The sequence below is a fragment of the Chinchilla lanigera genome, unplaced genomic scaffold (assembly GCF_000276665.1).
Source record: "Chinchilla lanigera isolate Chin_1 unplaced genomic scaffold, ChiLan1.0 scaffold00083, whole genome shotgun sequence".
Taxonomy (NCBI): Eukaryota; Metazoa; Chordata; class Mammalia; order Rodentia; family Chinchillidae; genus Chinchilla; species Chinchilla lanigera.
The window spans coordinates 2,953,627-2,972,355 of NW_004955484.1; the positions used below are offsets into that span (position 1 = coordinate 2,953,627).

Consider the following 18,729-nt stretch of genomic DNA (forward strand, 5'->3'; position numbering starts at 1 on the left):
TGGGCCCTCGATACGATCGGTGTGACATCTGAACAACTTGGGTTATGAGACCTGCATTTTAGTTTGAACTTAGGATAAAAGCCTTGCGTTGCGACCCCAATGTCAGCCTCTTGTGCTTCCACCTGGTCTCAGATACAGACGTAACCCCTCACGAGCTCTGGAAGGAACAGTACAACATCCGTTTCTGTATGGGGCTCATTGAGAAATCCTGGGCCGCTGTCTCCCTAAGGACACAGGTCTGCCTGTGTGCAGGAGGGAGACTTGGAAGGCCATGTGGAGGAGCCCAAGCCTTTGCCTGACGACTTGAGTTACAACCAGCCTTGGTACAAATTCAGTTCGTAAGTCAAGAGTCCGCTGTATTCCTGTTTCCAAGCTGTTTCTGCAAGTTCAGAGAAATCTTGTACATCTGCTTCTAGTAAAGCAGAATACACTTTTGTTTTTATTTTTTTGCAGTACTGGAGGTTAAACACAGAGGTGCTCTATCACTGAACTATATTCCTGCCCCATTCATTTTTTAAAAGTTTTGAGACGGTCTCAATAAATTGTCCAGGCTGATCTTGAACTGGCAATCTTCTTGTCAGTTCAGCTTCCTGAGCAGCTGGTTTTGCGCATGTGCACCACCACTCCACGCTGAGTACATTTCTTTTAATACCAGTGTCATCGCAGAGAAATTAATCATTTCTAGGACCAAATCAGGTCTCTGACAAGAGCTGTGTAGTTTCTTGTTTTCAGTGCTCAGGATCAAAGCCAGGGCCTCACTCATGCAGGCCACTGAGCAGGATCCCTGACCCAAGGAATGCACTTTTCCTCCAGTGCATTCTGGCTTTCCCCTGAGCGCCAGGTTTCGTAATCTGATTAACGAGTGTACAGAGAAGAGGAAGGAGAGCGGCCGCACAGTTACCTTGTGAGGATCCGTCGTTTCTCAGCTGCGCAGGCCCGGCTCGGGACTGTAGATGAGCCGTCTCCACGGTGACTTACTCGAAACATCAGCTAGGTGGAGAAGCCAGTGGGAACGAACTTGGCAGGAGTTGCTGGGTTTGGCAGTGATCACTGTGTGCCCTGTTAGACGACACTGCGATGTGCCAGACTGAGAACCCGATGACACTGCTTTTCTGATGTCTGACTTTGTTCTTAATTTTTTTAAAATCCAGCTTCAAACGCTGATTCAGGAGACGGACCCAGGTGCAGATTACCGCATTGACCGTGCGTTGAATGAAGCTTGTGAGTCTGTAATACAGACAGCCTGCAAACACATCCGATCCGGAGACCCAATGTAGGTTATCTTCCTTGTGGTATTCGTCCGTGCTGTGTTGTACTTGGCTGCATGGGAGAGTTCCCCAAAGTGGGTTTTGGGTGGCTTATGTATAACATCGTGAGTGGGATTTTTTTGAGCCGTAAGTTCTACCAGCTTTTGCTAAAACTAGTATTGGAATTCAGACTTCAGATCCGTCTCTGTCTCCTCCCTGTGGCAGAGACACCTAGGCCCAGCAATGTGGTAATGTTTGTTGACAGTGACTGAGCACATGTGGGCCTGTTCCTAAGGTCAGCGAATAACTTCCTCTAACGTAGATGGAACAGGAGGGGAAGTACTGAGGATACATGCACCCGGGCACTGTATACTTTTCATCCTACTAGTATATTAACACATCGTATATATTGGTGACACTATAATCACTAGAAAGTAATTCACTGTCATTGAAAAAGAAAACAAACTGGTAGCTGGTGGGTGTGGTTATGGATAAAACAGAGACTGGACTTGCGTCCACCACGTAGGAAAGCTGAAAAAGGCTATGATAAGCATTTGGTTCTCTTGCATTAGTTTTATTCCACATGATGTAAAAACAGTTCTCAAAACCAGCTTACAAGAAAGAATAGGTTTCCCGTTCTATAAAAATCCTCATAGCCTGCAGCTGGCGGAACCCAGCGGTAAGGGAATGTGGCCCAGGTTGGCATCGTCCTGCTGTGTGAGAGTCCCGCTGCCCCGCTGATTAGAGCGGTGTTCTTCCTTGAAATCTTTCTGCGTGTGGAGGAAAGAACACGCTGGAGACTTAGCATTTCACCAGTGTAAAAGTAACTGCATTGACCAAAAGGTGTGGGGGAAAGAGAAGAAGGGAACTGCTGCAGATTTTTAACAGATTGAAGATACTTTTCAAGTAAATGCAATGTGTGGACCTTTGCTAGATCTAGATTTGAACAAACATATAAAAAGACATGAGGTAATTGGGAAATTTAAAAAATGAACAGGTTATTGCATGATAGTAAGGATTTTTTTTTTTTTTTTTTGGTCTTTTGAAGACAGGGTCTTACTATGCAGTCCAGGTTGGCCTTAAACTAAGCAGCAGTCTTCCTGCCTCAGCCTCCCACATGCTGGGATGACAGACATGTGCCACCACACCTGGCTGTTAAGGATTTTTAAATCTCTTGGTAGTGTAGCAACAGTACTATGTTATATTTCAGAGAAACCTGCTCATATATTTACTAAAGAAATGATATTGGGTCTGAGATTTACTTCTAGTCTCAAACCTTGGCCAAGAGTCTTAGAGGTAAAACAACTTCGGCCCACAGGCTGATAAAGCTATGGGCAGGGAGGTACCCAGTATATCATTCTCACTTTCGTGGGTATGGAAATTTTTTGTGCTAAAGTGTTAAAAATAAAGCAGCTGTGCACAGACTTCGTGTGCTGAGTGGCTCCTAAGTTGATAGAAGACATAATCACTGTCAAGTTCAGTTAATTTAAGTGATTCTCAGAAAATAAATCTGAGTACCCTAAAGCGCTTTTTCTACCAATCACAGGAGATACTATATTAAAGTGAGAATTCTGAATTTATCAACAGAACACCTGTGTCTCCCTCCCTGTCTCTCTTTCTCCCTCCCTCTCCCTCCCTGTCCCTCTCTGTATAATTCCACCTGTCTTGTGGCTAGGATCCTCTCGTGCCTGATGGAACACCTGTACACGGAGAAGATGGTAGAAGACTGTGAGCATCGTCTCCTAGAGCTGCAGTATTTCATCTCCCGAGACTGGAAGTGAGTATTCACTACTGTCCTCCCGTAGTCAGTGTCTCGTCTGTGAGGGGCGGAGGGTGTCTTTTGGTGGTAGGGACTGAACCCAGGGCCTCGCGCTTGCGAAGCATCAGCCCTGCCACTGAGCTCCATCCTACCCAGACCTCTATATTTTGTAACAGTGAGTAGGGAATTATTTTCAAGTTCTGGGATAGCTAACACATGCCTCCTGAGCCCTATCTTACTGCTTCCAGAGCAGGGAGAGCAGTCTCTCAAAGCAGATGCAACCCCATACAGGTCTACTCCAAGCATCCCTGTTCCTCACTACTTGGGAAGTCAGGGTCAAAATGTTTGTGATGCTTGCACACACCTATAATCCCAGCACGTCGGAGACTGAGGCAGGAGGACCACGGTGAGTTGGAGGCCATCCTGGGCTACAGAGTGAGTTCAAGGCCAGCCTGAACTGCACAGTGAGACCCTGTCTCAAAAAGACAAAAAAAACGTTTCTGATGCCACAGACATCTATCTAGAAAGAACGTGGCACCTGTGGGACCAACAGAGACATCTTCAGATACGACTCTAAGAAGATAATAGTGCATACATCTATTGATTTGCACTGGGAATAGGAATTAGCTTTTATTTCTTTAACTATTTAAGGTTATTGAATTTATTCTATCTTGAGAGGTTCTTGTCAATAGATGCAGCTTGATTCTCAAATTCCCTTTTCTCTTCCTGTTAGCAAGAAAAGGGAGAGTGGGTGTGAGGCTCCACTGTAATTCTAGCTTCTCGCAAAGCTGAGGCAGAAGGATTGAAAGTTTGAGGCCAACCTGGGCAACCTAGCAATGCCCAGGATAAAATTTTAAAAGGGCTGGAGTTGTAGCTCAGTGCTCTCTGGGCTCAGTCTCATGTACTGAAGAGAAAAAGAAAAGGAAGAGAGATAAAGGGAGAAAGGAAAGAAGGAGAAGGGAGGAGGGAAGGCAGGTGGGGGTGAACTGGGCAGGTCTCCACTGCAGTCAGAGCCTCTGGTTTATCGTCTGCCTTCCCCTCTGCCTGTGTCTTGTTTCCCTGCTACCTCTAGAGCCATCAGTGCTGCGTCGGACTGCTTAAACCACCGTACTGTGGTCATTAACCTTTGCTGATGATGTAGCCCTCTTTGCCTGCCTGTTTCAGTAGGACAGGATTACCCAGACATTTGACATGTTTTTAGCATTTTCCCTGCAGGTTAGCCCTGGAAAGGACCATAGGACGCTGGGCAGTGTCTGCCTGTGCCTGCTCCACCTGTGCAAACTGAAATAGCAGAGCTCCCGGAGTGTGCTGCCTCAGTACAAACTGCGCAGTCTTCTCTTGCTCCTTCCACCGTGAACAGAAAGTGCTTCATGTGCGGGTCAAGGTGGCATATGCCTAGATATTCCCAGCAGCAGGGGGCTGAGTCAGGAGAATCATAAGATCGAGGCCTGTCTGGGGAACTTAGCAAGACCGTGTCTCAAGAAATAAAAAAGGGCAGGGGATGTACATGCAACCTGGGTTTCATCCCCAGTACCACCAAAAAAAATGACAAATCCTCCACGGTTTTAGTCTACTTATTAAATATCCTCTTTCTTCCCACTAAATAACTGTCTGCAGCAGTTGATAATATCATGTGGGCAGAATTAAGCATCCCAAAGTCTAATCTGGAGAAAAGCAGGCTCATCACCATCCACTGTCCGCAGATTCAAAATTAAATGTCCCATTTTATAACTTGATAAACTTAGTCAGGGAAACTAAAAACTCACTGCCTGACCTTACATGAGATAGGCAGGGGAGTGGCTTTACTAGAGAAAAACTTGAGTAGAAGACTCCATTTATCTTCCTGTCTCCTGAGTTTGTTGAGTTTAGTACATTGGATAGACTTGAACTACATTCATACTTAGCAAAAAGTGCTTAGTCGGCAGGTGTGGTGCATACCTGTAATCCCAGATCTCGGAAAGTTGAGGCAGGAGGATTCCCACAAGGTTAAGGCCAGCCTGGGCTACATAGTGAGTTCAAGCCCAGCCTTAAATATATAGCAAGACTGCTTTTTAAAAGGCAAAACAGCCGGGGATATAGCTCAGTGGCATAAGCCCCTGCCTGGCAATCGCAAGGTCCTGAGTTTGATTTCCAGTACCAAAAAAAAAAAAACCCAAATAGTTAGTAAAAAAAAGTGGTGAACCCTAGTCTTCTCTTTTAGCCCAGCCATGTGAATACTACTTTAATATAGTTAGGTAAGTTAGGTAATTTATGTAGCCAAGATAACGTGAAGGTAGAATGTAAGTCTTTTGTGTGAAAGTTAACAGACTTCTACAGACTGACCCGTGTGTGTCCATTAAGAACAACATTCAGGAGCATACTTCTGTGCCTCTGCCGTCTCCACTCTGCTGTGGGTGATGATCGGCGAGTTACATAAGCCAGCAGCTGTGAAAGCCCTTAGCACCTGTGAGAAGGAAAAGCATAGGAAGTAGCAGCTCTCTTTCCACCTTGCAGGCTCGACCCGGTGCTGTACCGCAAGTGCCAGGGAGATGCTTCGCGGCTGTGCCACACCCACGGTTGGAACGAGACCAGCGAGCTCATGCCCCCCGGCGCCGTGTTCTCCTGTCTGTACCGACACGCCTACCGCACGGAGGAGCAGGGACGGAGGGTATGCCGCAAAGCTGCCCGCTTACTTTCATTTGTTTTTCAGTCGTTTGCTCTGTAGTGTTCTGGTTTCTGTCATCCCAGCAAACTTCTTCAGTGTATTTGGTGGGGAGGGGATTGCACTGGAGTTGTTTCCCCAGCTTCTGCCCATCTGATTGTGTTTTCAGCAGGTGAGTGGAGGAGTATTTCCAGGATTAAGTTACTGAATCGGAATCCCAAGGACAGTTAAATTTTACTGTCTTTACTTAGCCTTAAAGATCCATTGGAAGTTTTAGCCAGGGTCCAGGTGGTTCTCTAGCCCTCTGCCCTTGACAGCTGGACCCGCATGCTCGTGTGGATGCGGCAGCTCTGGCAGAGTGCTACTTAGAGCAGAGACCTCTGTGCGCCGGCGTGTGGACATGGGTCTCTCCTGGTGCTGCCTTCGGATGTGATGTTAGCACGTGCTTGGCACTCCAGCAGCATCGGCCGCCTGCGTCCCCTGCCTTGCTGCTCGCCCTTGCTTTCTGAGAGACCCTGTCCCAAGGCAGAGCTGCGTTTGCCGCAGAAGGCAGCCCTGCTATTGCTTAGCGTTCGTTCACAAACAGCCCTGTGGGCTCAGTCGGAAGGGCTGAGTGGCTCGGACTCAGAAAGGGGAAACTCAAGTAGAAAAACGTTACGTTTTAGTTGCTGCAAGCCTAAACCAGTTTTTATTCTATGCAGGACACGTGGGACTTCAGTACATTTTTCTTCATGTAACGAGCCTGTCAGTAACCCTAGGGGCTCCCATTATTTCTGACATTTGGCTAGTCACAATAGTAGGGCGTTCCTTCTCTTATGAATGAAAAGAGGAATGGGATATTTATTTATTTATTTATGTATTCGTGTATGTGTGGTACTAGGGATTAAACCCAGGGCCTTTGTCCTTTTCTTACTTTTTTATCTTTTTTTTTTTTTTTTTTTTAGTACGGGGAACCGAACTCACGACCTTGCGCTTGCCAGGCAGGCGCTTTGCCGCTGAGCTAAATCCCCAGCCCTACTTTTTTATCTTAAGACATAGTCTCATGAAGTTGCCCAGGCTGGGCTTGAACATGGCAGTTCTCCTACCTCAGCAACCCAGAAGGTTCATATTATGGGCATGTGCCAGAGGCCTGGGTGTGTTAGCTTTTTTTATTTTCTTTTTGAGACAGGGTTCTGGCTAGCTTCAGACTCACAGCAATCCTTCTGCCTCAGCCTCCCAAGGGCTGGGATTACAGGCATGTGCCATCATGCCCGGCCTGCATTCACTTTTAAAAAAATTTAGGCCACATACACCTGTAATCCCAGCCCAGCTTGGCCAACTTAGGGGGCTGGGAATGCAGCTCAGTGCAGAGGCCCAGGATGAGGGTTGGGGGTTAAAAAAATTTAGATGACATTCTCATAACATAAAATTACCTTCTTTATTTTTTTGTATCAGGAATCGAGCTCAGGGCCTCCTGCTTGCCAAGCAAGCAACTGTGTTACTGAGCTACATCCCTGGCTCAAGTTACCCGTTTTAAACGGAAGAAAGTCAGTGACGTTTGGTACATTCACAACATTGTGCAGTCACTGTCTCTGTGTAGTTTCAAAACCTTCCATGGCTCCAGAGGGAACCTCCCACCCACTAAGGTCAGGCCCACCCCCGCCTGCAGCTGTGCCCTGTTCAGGAGGAGAACCTGGGTCTGCAGTGACAGCTCTGTCATCGCTCTTCCAAAAAATGCCAGTTTTCCCCTTTTCTCACTCTTCATCCCATGTATTTGAAGAGTCTGGGCCTGACCATAGCTACTAGAACTGCGGCAGTGGCTCATCTGAATGAGGTCCCTTTGAACTCTGTGCTCCTGGACTAAGTGTGTGTTCTCCCCTGCATTGGCTCTAAGGTATCCGTGTGCGCAGAGTTACAAGTTAATTTTGTTAAACAGAAATTCTAACCAAATCTGCATGGATGCAGTTCACTTTCCTCAGGATATTCTCTGAAAAGTGTATCAGGAAATGCCAAATACAAGTATTGCAGTCCTGTAGATAGGGACTTCAGAAGATTTCTGGAACATTTAATTCTTATTCTGGAAGAAACCATGGCATAAAGTTTGTAAAATTACATTGGTACCTGGTTCTACAGACTTAATTCTTTCCATGATTCTAGTCACAAACCAAAATTGGACGAGAACTGAATCTGGTTCAGCGGTTAGGTTTAATGTTGACCTTATGGGGAAATTGATTCTGTTCTTGTCCAATTCAGTTTGGAACCAGAATTGTGAAAGAAGTTCATGGACCGAAGCACCGCTCTAAACTGCAGGGTTGTTCGTTAGTTCCCTGACAGCAGGTTTGCTCTGTCTGGAGTCTTCATGTTTGCTTTGTGACCTTTAAAGCCTTCTGCTGTTGTTTCCTGTCCAGCTCTCTCGGGAATGCAGAGCTGAGGTCCAAAGGATCCTGCACCAGCGAGCCATGGATGTGAAGCTGGACCCCGCCCTGCAGGATAAGTGCCTCATAGACCTGGGGAAGTGGTGTAGTGAGAAGACAGAGACCGGGCAGGTAAGTGACGGGCATCTGGTCGCCTTCTGATGAGAGCAGTGCTTTGTGTAGGGCGCACAGTGATGTTTATCTCAGTGCTTCCTTCACAGATGTGGTTTGTTATATGGAGTGTTCTCTAGACAAAGTGCTTAGGAAAATATTCTTTGGTTTTATATGAAGAATAATTCACTTGAGGTTTCTGCTGAATGTTTTTTGTTGTTGTTGTTGTTATCCAGTAACTTGAATATTGTTTCATGTGTTGTAAGACATTGTAGAGTTTATCTCAAGCTGTTAAAAATGGTAGTGTAGGGCCGGGGATATAGCTCAGCAGCACAAGTACCTGCCTGGTAAGAGCAAGGTCCTGAGTTCACTGCCCGGTAGCCCCGCCCCCCAAATGGTAATGTACAAATGTGAATAGACACTTGCTTATAACATGGGTAAGTTTTGTTTCACCTGTAATAGGTAGTTTTTAAAAAAAAAAAAAAAATTATATTTTTTCAAGCTGGGCTTGGTGGTATGTGGCTTTAATGCCAGTACTTGAGAGGCTGAGGCAGAAGGATCACTGTGAATTCAAGGAGAACCTGGGTTACATATGGTAGTGAGTTCATGGCCAGCCTGAAATACATAGTGAGGCTCTGTCTCCAAAAAAAAAAAAAAAAAAAGGAAAAAAAGAATAATTGCATTTTTCTTAAGGAGCTACTTTTTCTATTATGATTACTATGTTTTGTAAACATTTTCTGTCTTTATGTTGCCCCTTAGAAAGCTTAGCGCCAAAGGCCTGGCCTGCTTCTAAAACCTATATAAGACTTGATGGTAGACAGTTTTGTACTAGGCTTACTACGGGCTGCATGCTCCTTTCCTTAACATATTTTCTTTTTCTTTCCTCTTTTTCACTCACTTTTAATTATTTCCTCCTGCCATTTTCTCCTTTTCATGCTTCTTGTAAGCCCCCTTAAGTCCTTTTGAGATAAGCAAAGTGTGAATTTATTCCTATGTACCTGTATGCATGACTAGGGTGCACGCCTTAAAACGGCACTACGTACCCATAGTCGCAGCATTCAGGAGGAAGATCACTGTGAGCTCAAGGCCAGCCTGGAATACATAGTGAGGGCCTGTCTCAAAAAACTAAACAAATAAAAAAACATACACAGAAGTTAACTTAGCTGGCCAAATTGAGTCTCAGAGAAGCATGTTGAATTCCTTCTCTAAAAGTCGAGTGTAATCCTGAGAAGGCATTTGCCCCATTTGTCATAGCCTGTGCGTTTAGGAAAGCACAGAGGAGTAGCGCCCGAGAATTACAGGCGTGCTGTGAATGGCTCTTCAGGATTGTGTGCCTGGTTTGGGGGACAGGAAGGGCAGGTACACAGCAGCAAGTTCCTTAGGAAGTCAGCAAGTCTTCCATCATAAAGAAGGATAATGAGCTGTGATCATTAGCTACTCATTTAAAGCCACATGACACTAGGACGAGGCGTGAACTCGGGCTTCCAGGCTCCATTTGTACCACGGAGTGTTGAAAAGTCACGTGTAGGAGCTGGAGCTTTTAAAGAAGTAACACGGCTGCCTACTACGTGTGCTGGGTGGAGGACTTTCTCTTTGAGCAGTCTGCTTCGAGAGCCTGCCGCAGTTCTGTTGGGCTTTTAGAAAATGCCTGTAGTCTGCTTTCTGCTGCCTCTGACCAGCAGAACAAAGGCTGTGTTCATACGGAATCCCAGGAAACAGTTTGCTGCATCCCTTGTGCACAGCAAACATCGAGAACGTGCCCCGGCTGCAGCCTGTCAGTGAGAAGCTAGGCTTGCCTAGGTGGGGTCGTGTTTTTTTGTTAGTACTAGAAATTGAACTCAGGACCTTGTGCTTGCCAGGCAGGCGCTCTGTCGCTGAGCTATATTTCCAGCCCCATAAGCTTACCTAGGAAAGAGGTCTGTGAATGAGATGTTTCCCTTAGCCATTTACTTATTATGCTTCCAAAAGTGTGGTGTTTTCTGCCCGACATGGTGGCACATACCTGTAATCCTAGCATTCGGGAGGCTGAGGCAGGAGGATCCTTGCAAGTTCGAGACTAGACTAGCCTGGGCTACAGAGTGAGCTCAAGGCCAGCGTGAACTGCACAGCAAGACCCTGTCTCAAAAAGAAAAAAAAAGTGCTATGTTTCCCCAGCCACTGCCCCATTCTGGCAGTTGTGTAATTCCTCTAACCTTTCTCCTTCCTTTTTATTCTAATCCTAAGTGGAGAGTGTCTTGCAGAAAGTCAGTAAGCAGAGTAAATAGCTGTTGATGTTCTTTGGGAAAGTGAGCTGGTGTTATATGTAAACCTCTAAACCTTGAAAAGAAGTAGCGGTAGGCTAAGGCTGCAGGGTTCCTCCAGCTCAAACAAAATAGCTTTTAAATAGCCAGACCCTAATATGCCCACTTGTTTTTGGAGTTTCCCTTACAGGATCCTGTTGCTACAGGCTGGGTTAGAATCGCAGTTCTGACTTGCAGAAGCTTTCAGCCCTGTGCCTATATTCTGGGCCCCCAGTCCCTATCTATTTTTCGCATAAAGAGTCTTAATATAATCCGTGTCTTTCCCTGTGACTGTGTTGCTCAGTTATCATTATCAAAATGCAGATTTTAATTATCAAAGTACAGGTTAAAAGTGGAATGGCAAGCTGGGGCAGGAGGGTCATGGCGAGTTTGACGTCAGCCTGAATTACAGAGCAAGACCCTGTCTCAAAAAAAAAAAAAAAAATTGAAAGAAAAGAAAAGGAAGACCAGTGAGAGGCGATAGACGCTGGCGTCTGGGCTTCTGTCTTTCACTCACGCAGCTGACGAGTGCCCCTTGCTTTCCTTTTTGCGTGCAGGAGCTCGAGTGCCTCCAAGACCATCTGGATGACTTGGCTGTGGAGTGCAGAGACATAGTGGGCAACCTCACCGAGCTGGAGTCAGAGGTACGCGGTGTGCAGCTCCCGGGAGGAGCGGGGTCTTCAGCAGCCGGGCCTTGGATGCTCCGTTCTATTTCTGCACTCTCGAGAGGTGGCTCCCCATCAGTCAGAAGAGGCTGCTCAGATTCTCCCCGTGCTTGTAAAGAAGGGTCCCAAGCAAGCATTCCTTAGCTCCGCGCAATCTGTGAGCCACTGCTGTGGACACCACTCCATACACTTAGCCTTTCGCCTCCTTCACAGGGTTATCGCAGTGGTTAGGCCTGTCTCCCCCTTGAGAAGAGATGACCACTGCACCGCGAATCTCCAGATCACATCCAAGAGTGACCTGTGCAGTCCTTGTCGTTAGCTCTTTTAATTCAGATGTTTGGTAATGTTCATTTGTTTACTGTTGGGTTAAATAACACTAGTTATTGCAGGCTGATCAGGCCCACAGTCTCCCAAGTGAGTGGATGGCAAAGGCGTAAATGAATGAGACAATTGAAATGATTTCAGGGCTCCAGGAGGGTCTCACCCTCATACAGCTTGGATATTCTCTGGGTTTAGACAAAGACTTCTCTCAGCAGCCCGTATTTATTTGGTTTTCAAACAAAGGAAAAGGATACTCAAAAAAACTCGGGAATCTAGCAGGACCTTGGGATAATTTTCCCAAGTAGTTAATTATGTCAGCCAGAAGAACTACCTTATCTTTAGGTTGGTATTTATTATAGGATGTGGAGACTGCAGTCTCCTTGTAGTTAATTGGGGTTGGAGCCAAACGTCCTCAGCTGTGGCCTTTTCTTGTCCTTTGAGGCATCACAGCTGCGCAGGCCTCAGCGGTGACCAGTGACTCACAGAGGTTTGCTTACTATGAATCCACTGCCGATCTTTAGACAAGGAGCCTAAGCCTTGGACAACTCACAAGTAAACGTGGAAAGCCAGTTGGTTACTATTAAGTCCTGCTCAGAGCCTCTTTGTAGTGGTCTCCCATCAGTTTACTAGAATGAAGACTGCTGGTTACGTATGGAAGATTGAGCACATGTGTCTCTTCCTGTTCCATTCTCAAAGCCACTAAAATATAGAAGGTGAGGTTTAAAACCCTCATAAACATAGGCGTTATTCAGAAGTAAGTTATGACTGTGGCAAGGAGGCAGCTAAAAACGTTAAAGTTATCTTGTGGGGCAGGAAAATGAGGAATTGCTGTTTTTTCGTCATAAACCTTGTAGTACTACTTGAATTATTGGAATCTGCAAGATGGGCCTGGGGATATAGCTCATTGGCACGAGTGCCTGCCTGGCAAGTGCAAGGTCCTGAGTTCAATTCCCAGCACCAAAAAAAAAAAAAAGAATTGGCAAGATATAAGATTAATTTCTCTGTTAGTCACTCGCTTCCTAGTTTTCAGAAGCTTGTTGCTTCCTCTGATTCTCCGACCTCTCCTCTCGGTCCTCCCTGCGCTCGTGGCTCGGTGTGTCGCTGTCTCGTGGACGAGGCTCCTCAGGCAGCCGTGTGCCCGGGCCGCCTTGCTGAAGGCACGGGGCAGGTGCTCCCCAGAAGCGAGTGTCTTACCTGCTCGCAGCCAGTGACCTGGTCATGAACTTGTTACAAAGACAGACGTCAGTTGCCACTGTTTGCAGTTTGAATTACTTAATACTTCCAAAAATCCTTATATGCTCTAATATTATTGCTAAATACTTTACTTAATTCTGTCTCCTCTTTTATTGAGGCATAAGAGGAATCTGTCTTTAAGAAGTTTGCCTTTCAGAGTACAGTGGAGGCCCCCCTTCTGTGTATTCTGAGGCCGTCCAACTTAAATACGAGGGTAGCTTCCAAGTGTACATATTCGGATTTTCCCATCTGTGCTGCTAATGGAGGAGAAACTACTCCCTCCGAACCCCTGTCTCTTTGGAAGCAGAATGATGTGTATATTTATCTTCTACAGGATATTCAGATAGAAGCCTTGCTGATGAGAGCCTGTGAGCCCATCATTCAGAACTTTTGCCACGTAAGTAATGTCTAGAGGAGCAGGCTTAGAGTTAAATGGGCTCTGTCCCCGAGGGTGTGTGATCATCTCTGTCTCCAGCCTCGTTCCTCCTAAGTGATGGTGGTCAGCTTTGTTCAGTAAAAGCTGGAGTTGTTACAAGACAGAGAGACAGGTCACTGCTGGGAAAGCTTTCTCTGTTAGCCTCTGCAGGTGGCAGGGGTGTGGGTAGCAGCCATACTTGAGATGCCCTTTATAAAAAAAGACGGCATAGAAGCCCCCAGTCGTGTGGCAGAGCTGCTTCCTAGGAACTGTTAGGAGTAACCCGGGATTCCCCTTCCAGTGTATCGCTTACTCAGTGCACGTCCTAAAGTGTGAAACACATCCTGCAACAATTGAGCTCTGACCAACAATTGAGCTCTGCAACAACAGCTCTGCTGTTGGCATCACATAAGGGCAGTGAGTAAAAGCCCTCAGAGTACAGATGCTTGTCTCCTGCAGCAACACTTGCTGTGTAAATTTTAGTCCAGTGAATTTACCTTTCCTTGTTTCTTTCTTTCTTGTCTCCTGCACCAACACTTGCTGTGTAAATTTTAGTCCAGTGAATTTACCTTTCCTTGTTTCTCAGACTTAGTGTGAATCATTTATAATGTGTCATTTTTGTGATTGCTTCCAGAATCTGTCCTGTTCCTTTTTTCATGGTCTGAGGGACAGGTGTCATTTATTAATAGTTACAGATGGAGTTTAAGTGTGCACTATCTTCCTCAGGATGTGGCAGACAACCAGATAGACTCTGGGGACCTGATGGAGTGTCTGATACAGAACAAGCACCAGAAGGACATGAACGAGAAGTGCGCCATTGGAGTCACCCACTTCCAGCTGGTCAGTGACACCTGCCTGCTGATTTCCTATGTCAGACTTTCTTCTTTTAAATCAGAGTCAGCATTTGAATAAGAAAGTTAGACCAACGAGGCATGATGGTACGTGCCTGTAGTCCCTCCCAGCTACTTGGGAGGCTGAAGAAAAAGGTTCAAGTTTGAGACCACCCTGTCTCAAAAAACACAAAGGACTAATGGTGTAGTTCAGTGGGAGAATGCTTAGTATGTGTGAGGCCCCTGAGTTTGATCCCTAGCACTTCAAAAAAAAGATTAGACTAAAGTCTTTGTAGTTAAATACATAACAAAAGAGCTGCTTTAGCCCTATATGGCGGCACACTATAATTCTAGCACCCTGGGAGACTGGAACAGAAGGATCATAAGTTCAAGCCCAGCTTGGGTAACTGTGTGAGACCCTATCTTAAAACAAAAAATAAAAAAAGTTGGGGATAGAGCTCAGTACATACCGGAGAGGGGGAATAAAGGGTATTTCAGTGTAGCAAGCATTTCCTTCAAAAACTGAGATCAGTCTGCTGAGGGAATGGACCTCTTCTTGGGGCACACAGCCAGCCTGCCTTCCACTAGGGTTAATGAGCATGCTGCTCCGCGGTCTCTGGCTTCTAGAGCCAGAATATAAAAGTGACTGCACAGTCTTGGGGGATTCAAGGGAAAAAAGCTGAAGCAGGCTGGAGAGTGAAGGAGAAAGGGTTCTTTGTGAGAGTGTCCTGGAGCAGAACCCTAGAGGAGGTGACGAGCACACGTGAGATCGGAATGAGAGCGTTTCCAGCCGAGGGAGCAGCGCATAGCTGCAGGGGTCCTAGACCTGTGTCACGCCCGCTGCTGGCTGCAGCTCACCACAGAGCTTCTGATTTCCCTTCCCATCATCTTTCAGGTGCAGATGAAGGATTTTCGGTTCTCTTACAAGTTTAAAATGGCCTGCAAGGAGGACGTGTTGAAACTTTGTCCCAACATAAAGAAGAAGTATGTAGCTTTTAACTGACCTGTTCTGCTTCCCCTGAGCCCCACTTAGCCCCGTGCGAGCGTCTCCGCATGTCGCCTTCGGTCGTGAGGCCACGACTTGCCAGGTCTTCATCGCTTGCAGGAGACGCCAGCGAGGCAGTCTCACGTGCCCAGCCTTTAGGCTACAGGAGCAGACTCAGCCTTTGCGGGCTCAGCTGCCAGCTGTGAACGCAGAGGAAGCTGTGTACTTAGAAAAGCACTTGCAGCGTGAATGCGAGGTGACCGGCCTCCTCGCGGCCTCATCCCATTCTGTCGTCTCTCGCTGAATTAGATATCTAGTGAAGAAACAGAACCTTGATGTGCCGAAGAACTAGGTCTTAGTGAGGAGACCAAGGAGCTTGACGGCATGGCTGCGCCAGTGCTTCCACGCTGCTCTTTGAAAAGGCACATTTTTAGAACACATTTCCCCTCAGAAACCAAGCTCCTATGTTGCCCAGGTTTGTAGATCTGTCAGGATTGAGTTGCACAGTGTGTCAGAGGCCCAGTCCCAGAGCTGAGAAGACCGTTCCTCTGTGGGCACATGTTCCTGACAAGCTAGTGTTGAGCTGTCCTCAACCACATCTGTCCTGTGCGCCATCAGGAACGTCATCAGCGGCCAGGCAGCTGGCTGACTTCCCTGACGGGAATGTGGCAGGCCTTTGATCCTCAGTGGTGTGTTCCACAGCCCCTGTTGGAGGGCTGGAGCTGCAGATTGTATTGAACCCTATATATATGCCAGGTTTTTCCTGTACCTGTGCATCTGTTACAGAGTTTAATTTATAAAGAAGATGCAGTAGGAGATGAATAAGAAAAATAAAGTATCTGGGAATGGTAGCACACACCTCTAATTCCAGCACTCTGGGAGGCTGACGACTTAGCCAGACCCTATCTCAGAATAAAACCTGTAATAATAACAGTAACAAACAAAAACAAAGTAGACCAACAAATGAAAACAGTATACTGTGATGGAAATTAGATGAATATCATCTCTTCTTACTCTGCCTCTCACCATCTTATTGTTAGCACTATGTGGTATGTTTTAGGAATTTTCGCATATAGTTTTTCCTTATATCCAGAACCTGCACCTTTTCACTTAAAGGACACACTTTGTGGCTTTTCTCTGCCACTTCTAAATTGCCAGTGTCACTACTCTTGTGCTTTGGAGTGATTGTTCAGTCAAATAAGAGGGAGACTACTACATAGTCAAAGTACTGCTTTTAGCACCTTGAAAAGAAGAGACTTAGAGAAAAGACGTTGGAAACATGACAGAGATGATGAATTCCGAGTTCTGGTGCAGCCCCTGCCCCAGCCGGGCTCTCAGGCCCTGTGGCTCAGGTGGCTCCAGCCAGTCACGCCTCTTTCCTCGGCAGGGTGGACGTGGTGATCTGCCTGAGCACCACTGTGCGCAACGACACCCTGCAGGAAGCCAAGGAGCACAGAGTGTCCCTGAAGTGCCGCAAGCAGCTCCGTGTGGAGGAGCTGGAGATGGTAATGGCGCCGAGAGTCTGGAGGGCCAGGGGAGGGGCTGAGACAACGGGGAGATTTTAGCAGATGTTGTGATGGATGAGACACAGGGTCATACACTAAAATTTTACTACGTTGTAGTTACTTTCGTTTTTCACTGTTTTGTTTGGATTTTGAATAAGACAAAATTTTTTGAACACTAGTTGGGTTGGTACAAACCTATAATTCCAGCACTTGGGAGGCTGAGGCAGAAGGATTGCACTAAGTGTACATAATGAGTATAAGGCCAGCCTGGACTACCTAGTGAGATCTTTTTTTTTTTTTTTTTTTGGTGTTTTGAGACAGTCTTGCTATGTAGTTCAAGCTAGCGTTGAACTCACTGTGTAGCCCAGGCTGGCCCCAAACTCATGATGATCCTCCTGCCTCAGCCTCCTAAGTGCTGGGATTACAGGCATGCATCACCACGTCCACCCAAGATCCTTTCTTCTAAAAAAACTTTTTTTACCACACACAACTGGAAGTCTAGCGATAAGACAAACTCTTAAGTGTGTGATGCAGTCATTGGGTAACATGTCCACAAGGGTTGAGGGTCTTTGCTCTCCATGCTGGTGGTGTTAGTGTCCCCTTCACCCGCAGGCTGGCTTCCCTCGTGGTTGCATGATGGCTGCCTGCAACAGCTGGACTATGTACTTACTCCACTATTTGTCTTCAGCAAAAAAAGGGCAGAGAACTCTTCCTTGCCATGAAATAAAGCACCTTCCCTTCAGATTGTGCAGCCTGGGATCTGTGCCCATCCCCCAACCAGCAGCAGTCCCCAGAGGAGCCCCATGGACTGAGGAGCCACAGCTCCCCCAGGCGATGGGTCTGGGGGCACCCTCCACGGTGTACACCCGAGGAACATGCTTGCTCTCCTTTGGAGGTCAAGCCCAAACTGCTAAAAGTTGTTTTACTGTGTTTTGTGCTGTGGGTCATACTGTTCCTTTCAGTCTAAGCAAAAACTAGTAATGGAGAGCAAACACCATTAGTATCCCAAAAGTTACCAGATGTTCACATTCAGTGCAGTGATTAAATGGTTACTGTATTTTGGTAAAACAATACACATAGACCCTCGCGTTGACATACACCTTTTAACCTTGAGAAGTGGCTTTCACGTAATGCTACTTTATCTCTCCACACTCCTCTGAAGGATGGCCGTGGCATTTCAGGATAGACACGGTATTTCGTTTTGCAGAGAAGGCTCACAGCCATGTAGCAGTTTGGCAGGATTGGGGCTAATTCCCAGCTCTCCCGGTACATGGCTGGACTGCCGCCACTTGCAGGAGATGTCAGTAGACAAGGCCCAGTCAGCAGATAGGTCTCAGGGCATGTGATATCTCCAGCCTAAAATAAGCCCACTTGTCCCTGCTGCCTCTCGTGCAGACAGAAGACATCCGTCTGGAGCCGGATCTCTATGAAGCCTGCAAGAGTGACATCAGGAACCACTGTTCCACTGTGCAGTACGGCAATGCTCAGGTGACTTCGCTGTTTTAATTGCAGAGGTCGTGTGGACGTGTCCTTATAAGAACTAATTCTTCGGGGGGAGGGGACCCATCATGCTATCCACCCTCATGCGTGCCAGGCTGCTCTTCCTAGAGTCCCTCCCCTGTCTGCTTTTCATTCTCTTCCTCTTTCCTGTTACTTCACCCTGCCCTACCTTGTCTGCCTGGGAAATTCCTAGCGATCCTTCAAGCGCCTTCTCCCAATGGCTTTCCAAAACTCAGTACCTACAGAATTGTCCCATGTTCCCATCGCACCAAGTAACTGCTAGCTACACCCCAGTCCTTCTTATTATGAGATAGGTCTTGAACCTGGGGGGTCCTGCTACTTCACCCCTGGAATAGTAAAATTATAGACCACTGTACCCAGCTGGCACACAGCAGTTTTTAATTTTAGCCTACAGAAGCATCATCTAGGAAGTTTTTTTGTTTCTTTTTCTGTGGTATGGGGGATGGAACTCAGGACCTGCATTGAGCTACATCCCCAGTCCTTTCTCTCTCTCTCTCTCTCTCTCTCTCTCTTTTTTTTGAGATAGGGTCTAGCCATGTATTTCAGGCTAGCCTTGAATTCACTATGTAGCCCAGGCTGGCCTCAAATTTGCATTGATCCTCATGTCGCAGCCTCTTGAGTACTGGGATTACAGGCATCACTACCATGCCTGGCTTCAAATAGCTGATTATTTAAAAATGTTTTCTCAGGGCCAGGCATAGTGGTGCACACTTGTAATCCCAGCATTCTGGAGGCTGAGACAGGAGGATCATTGCGAGCTTGAGGCCAGCCTGAACTGCATAGTGAGACCCTGTCTCAAAAAGACTGAAAAAAAAAAAAAAAAA

General features: G+C 46.6%; 1 protein-coding gene across 1 annotated transcript in view; it reads left to right on the forward strand.

The window, feature by feature from the left end:
- Positions 1-18,729, forward strand: part of Glg1 (golgi glycoprotein 1) — a 116,524-nt gene that overhangs the window by 82,237 nt on the left and 15,558 nt on the right. Inside the window, exons 9-18 of the mRNA XM_005403463.2 lie at positions 1,152-1,273; positions 2,923-3,024; positions 5,500-5,653; positions 8,035-8,172; positions 10,988-11,074; positions 12,984-13,046; positions 13,791-13,904; positions 14,790-14,878; positions 16,267-16,384; positions 17,780-17,872. Coding sequence (XP_005403520.1) covers positions 1,152-1,273; positions 2,923-3,024; positions 5,500-5,653; positions 8,035-8,172; positions 10,988-11,074; positions 12,984-13,046; positions 13,791-13,904; positions 14,790-14,878; positions 16,267-16,384; positions 17,780-17,872 — 1,080 coding nt within the window. The remainder of the gene's footprint in view (positions 1-1,151; positions 1,274-2,922; positions 3,025-5,499; positions 5,654-8,034; positions 8,173-10,987; positions 11,075-12,983; positions 13,047-13,790; positions 13,905-14,789; positions 14,879-16,266; positions 16,385-17,779; positions 17,873-18,729) is intronic.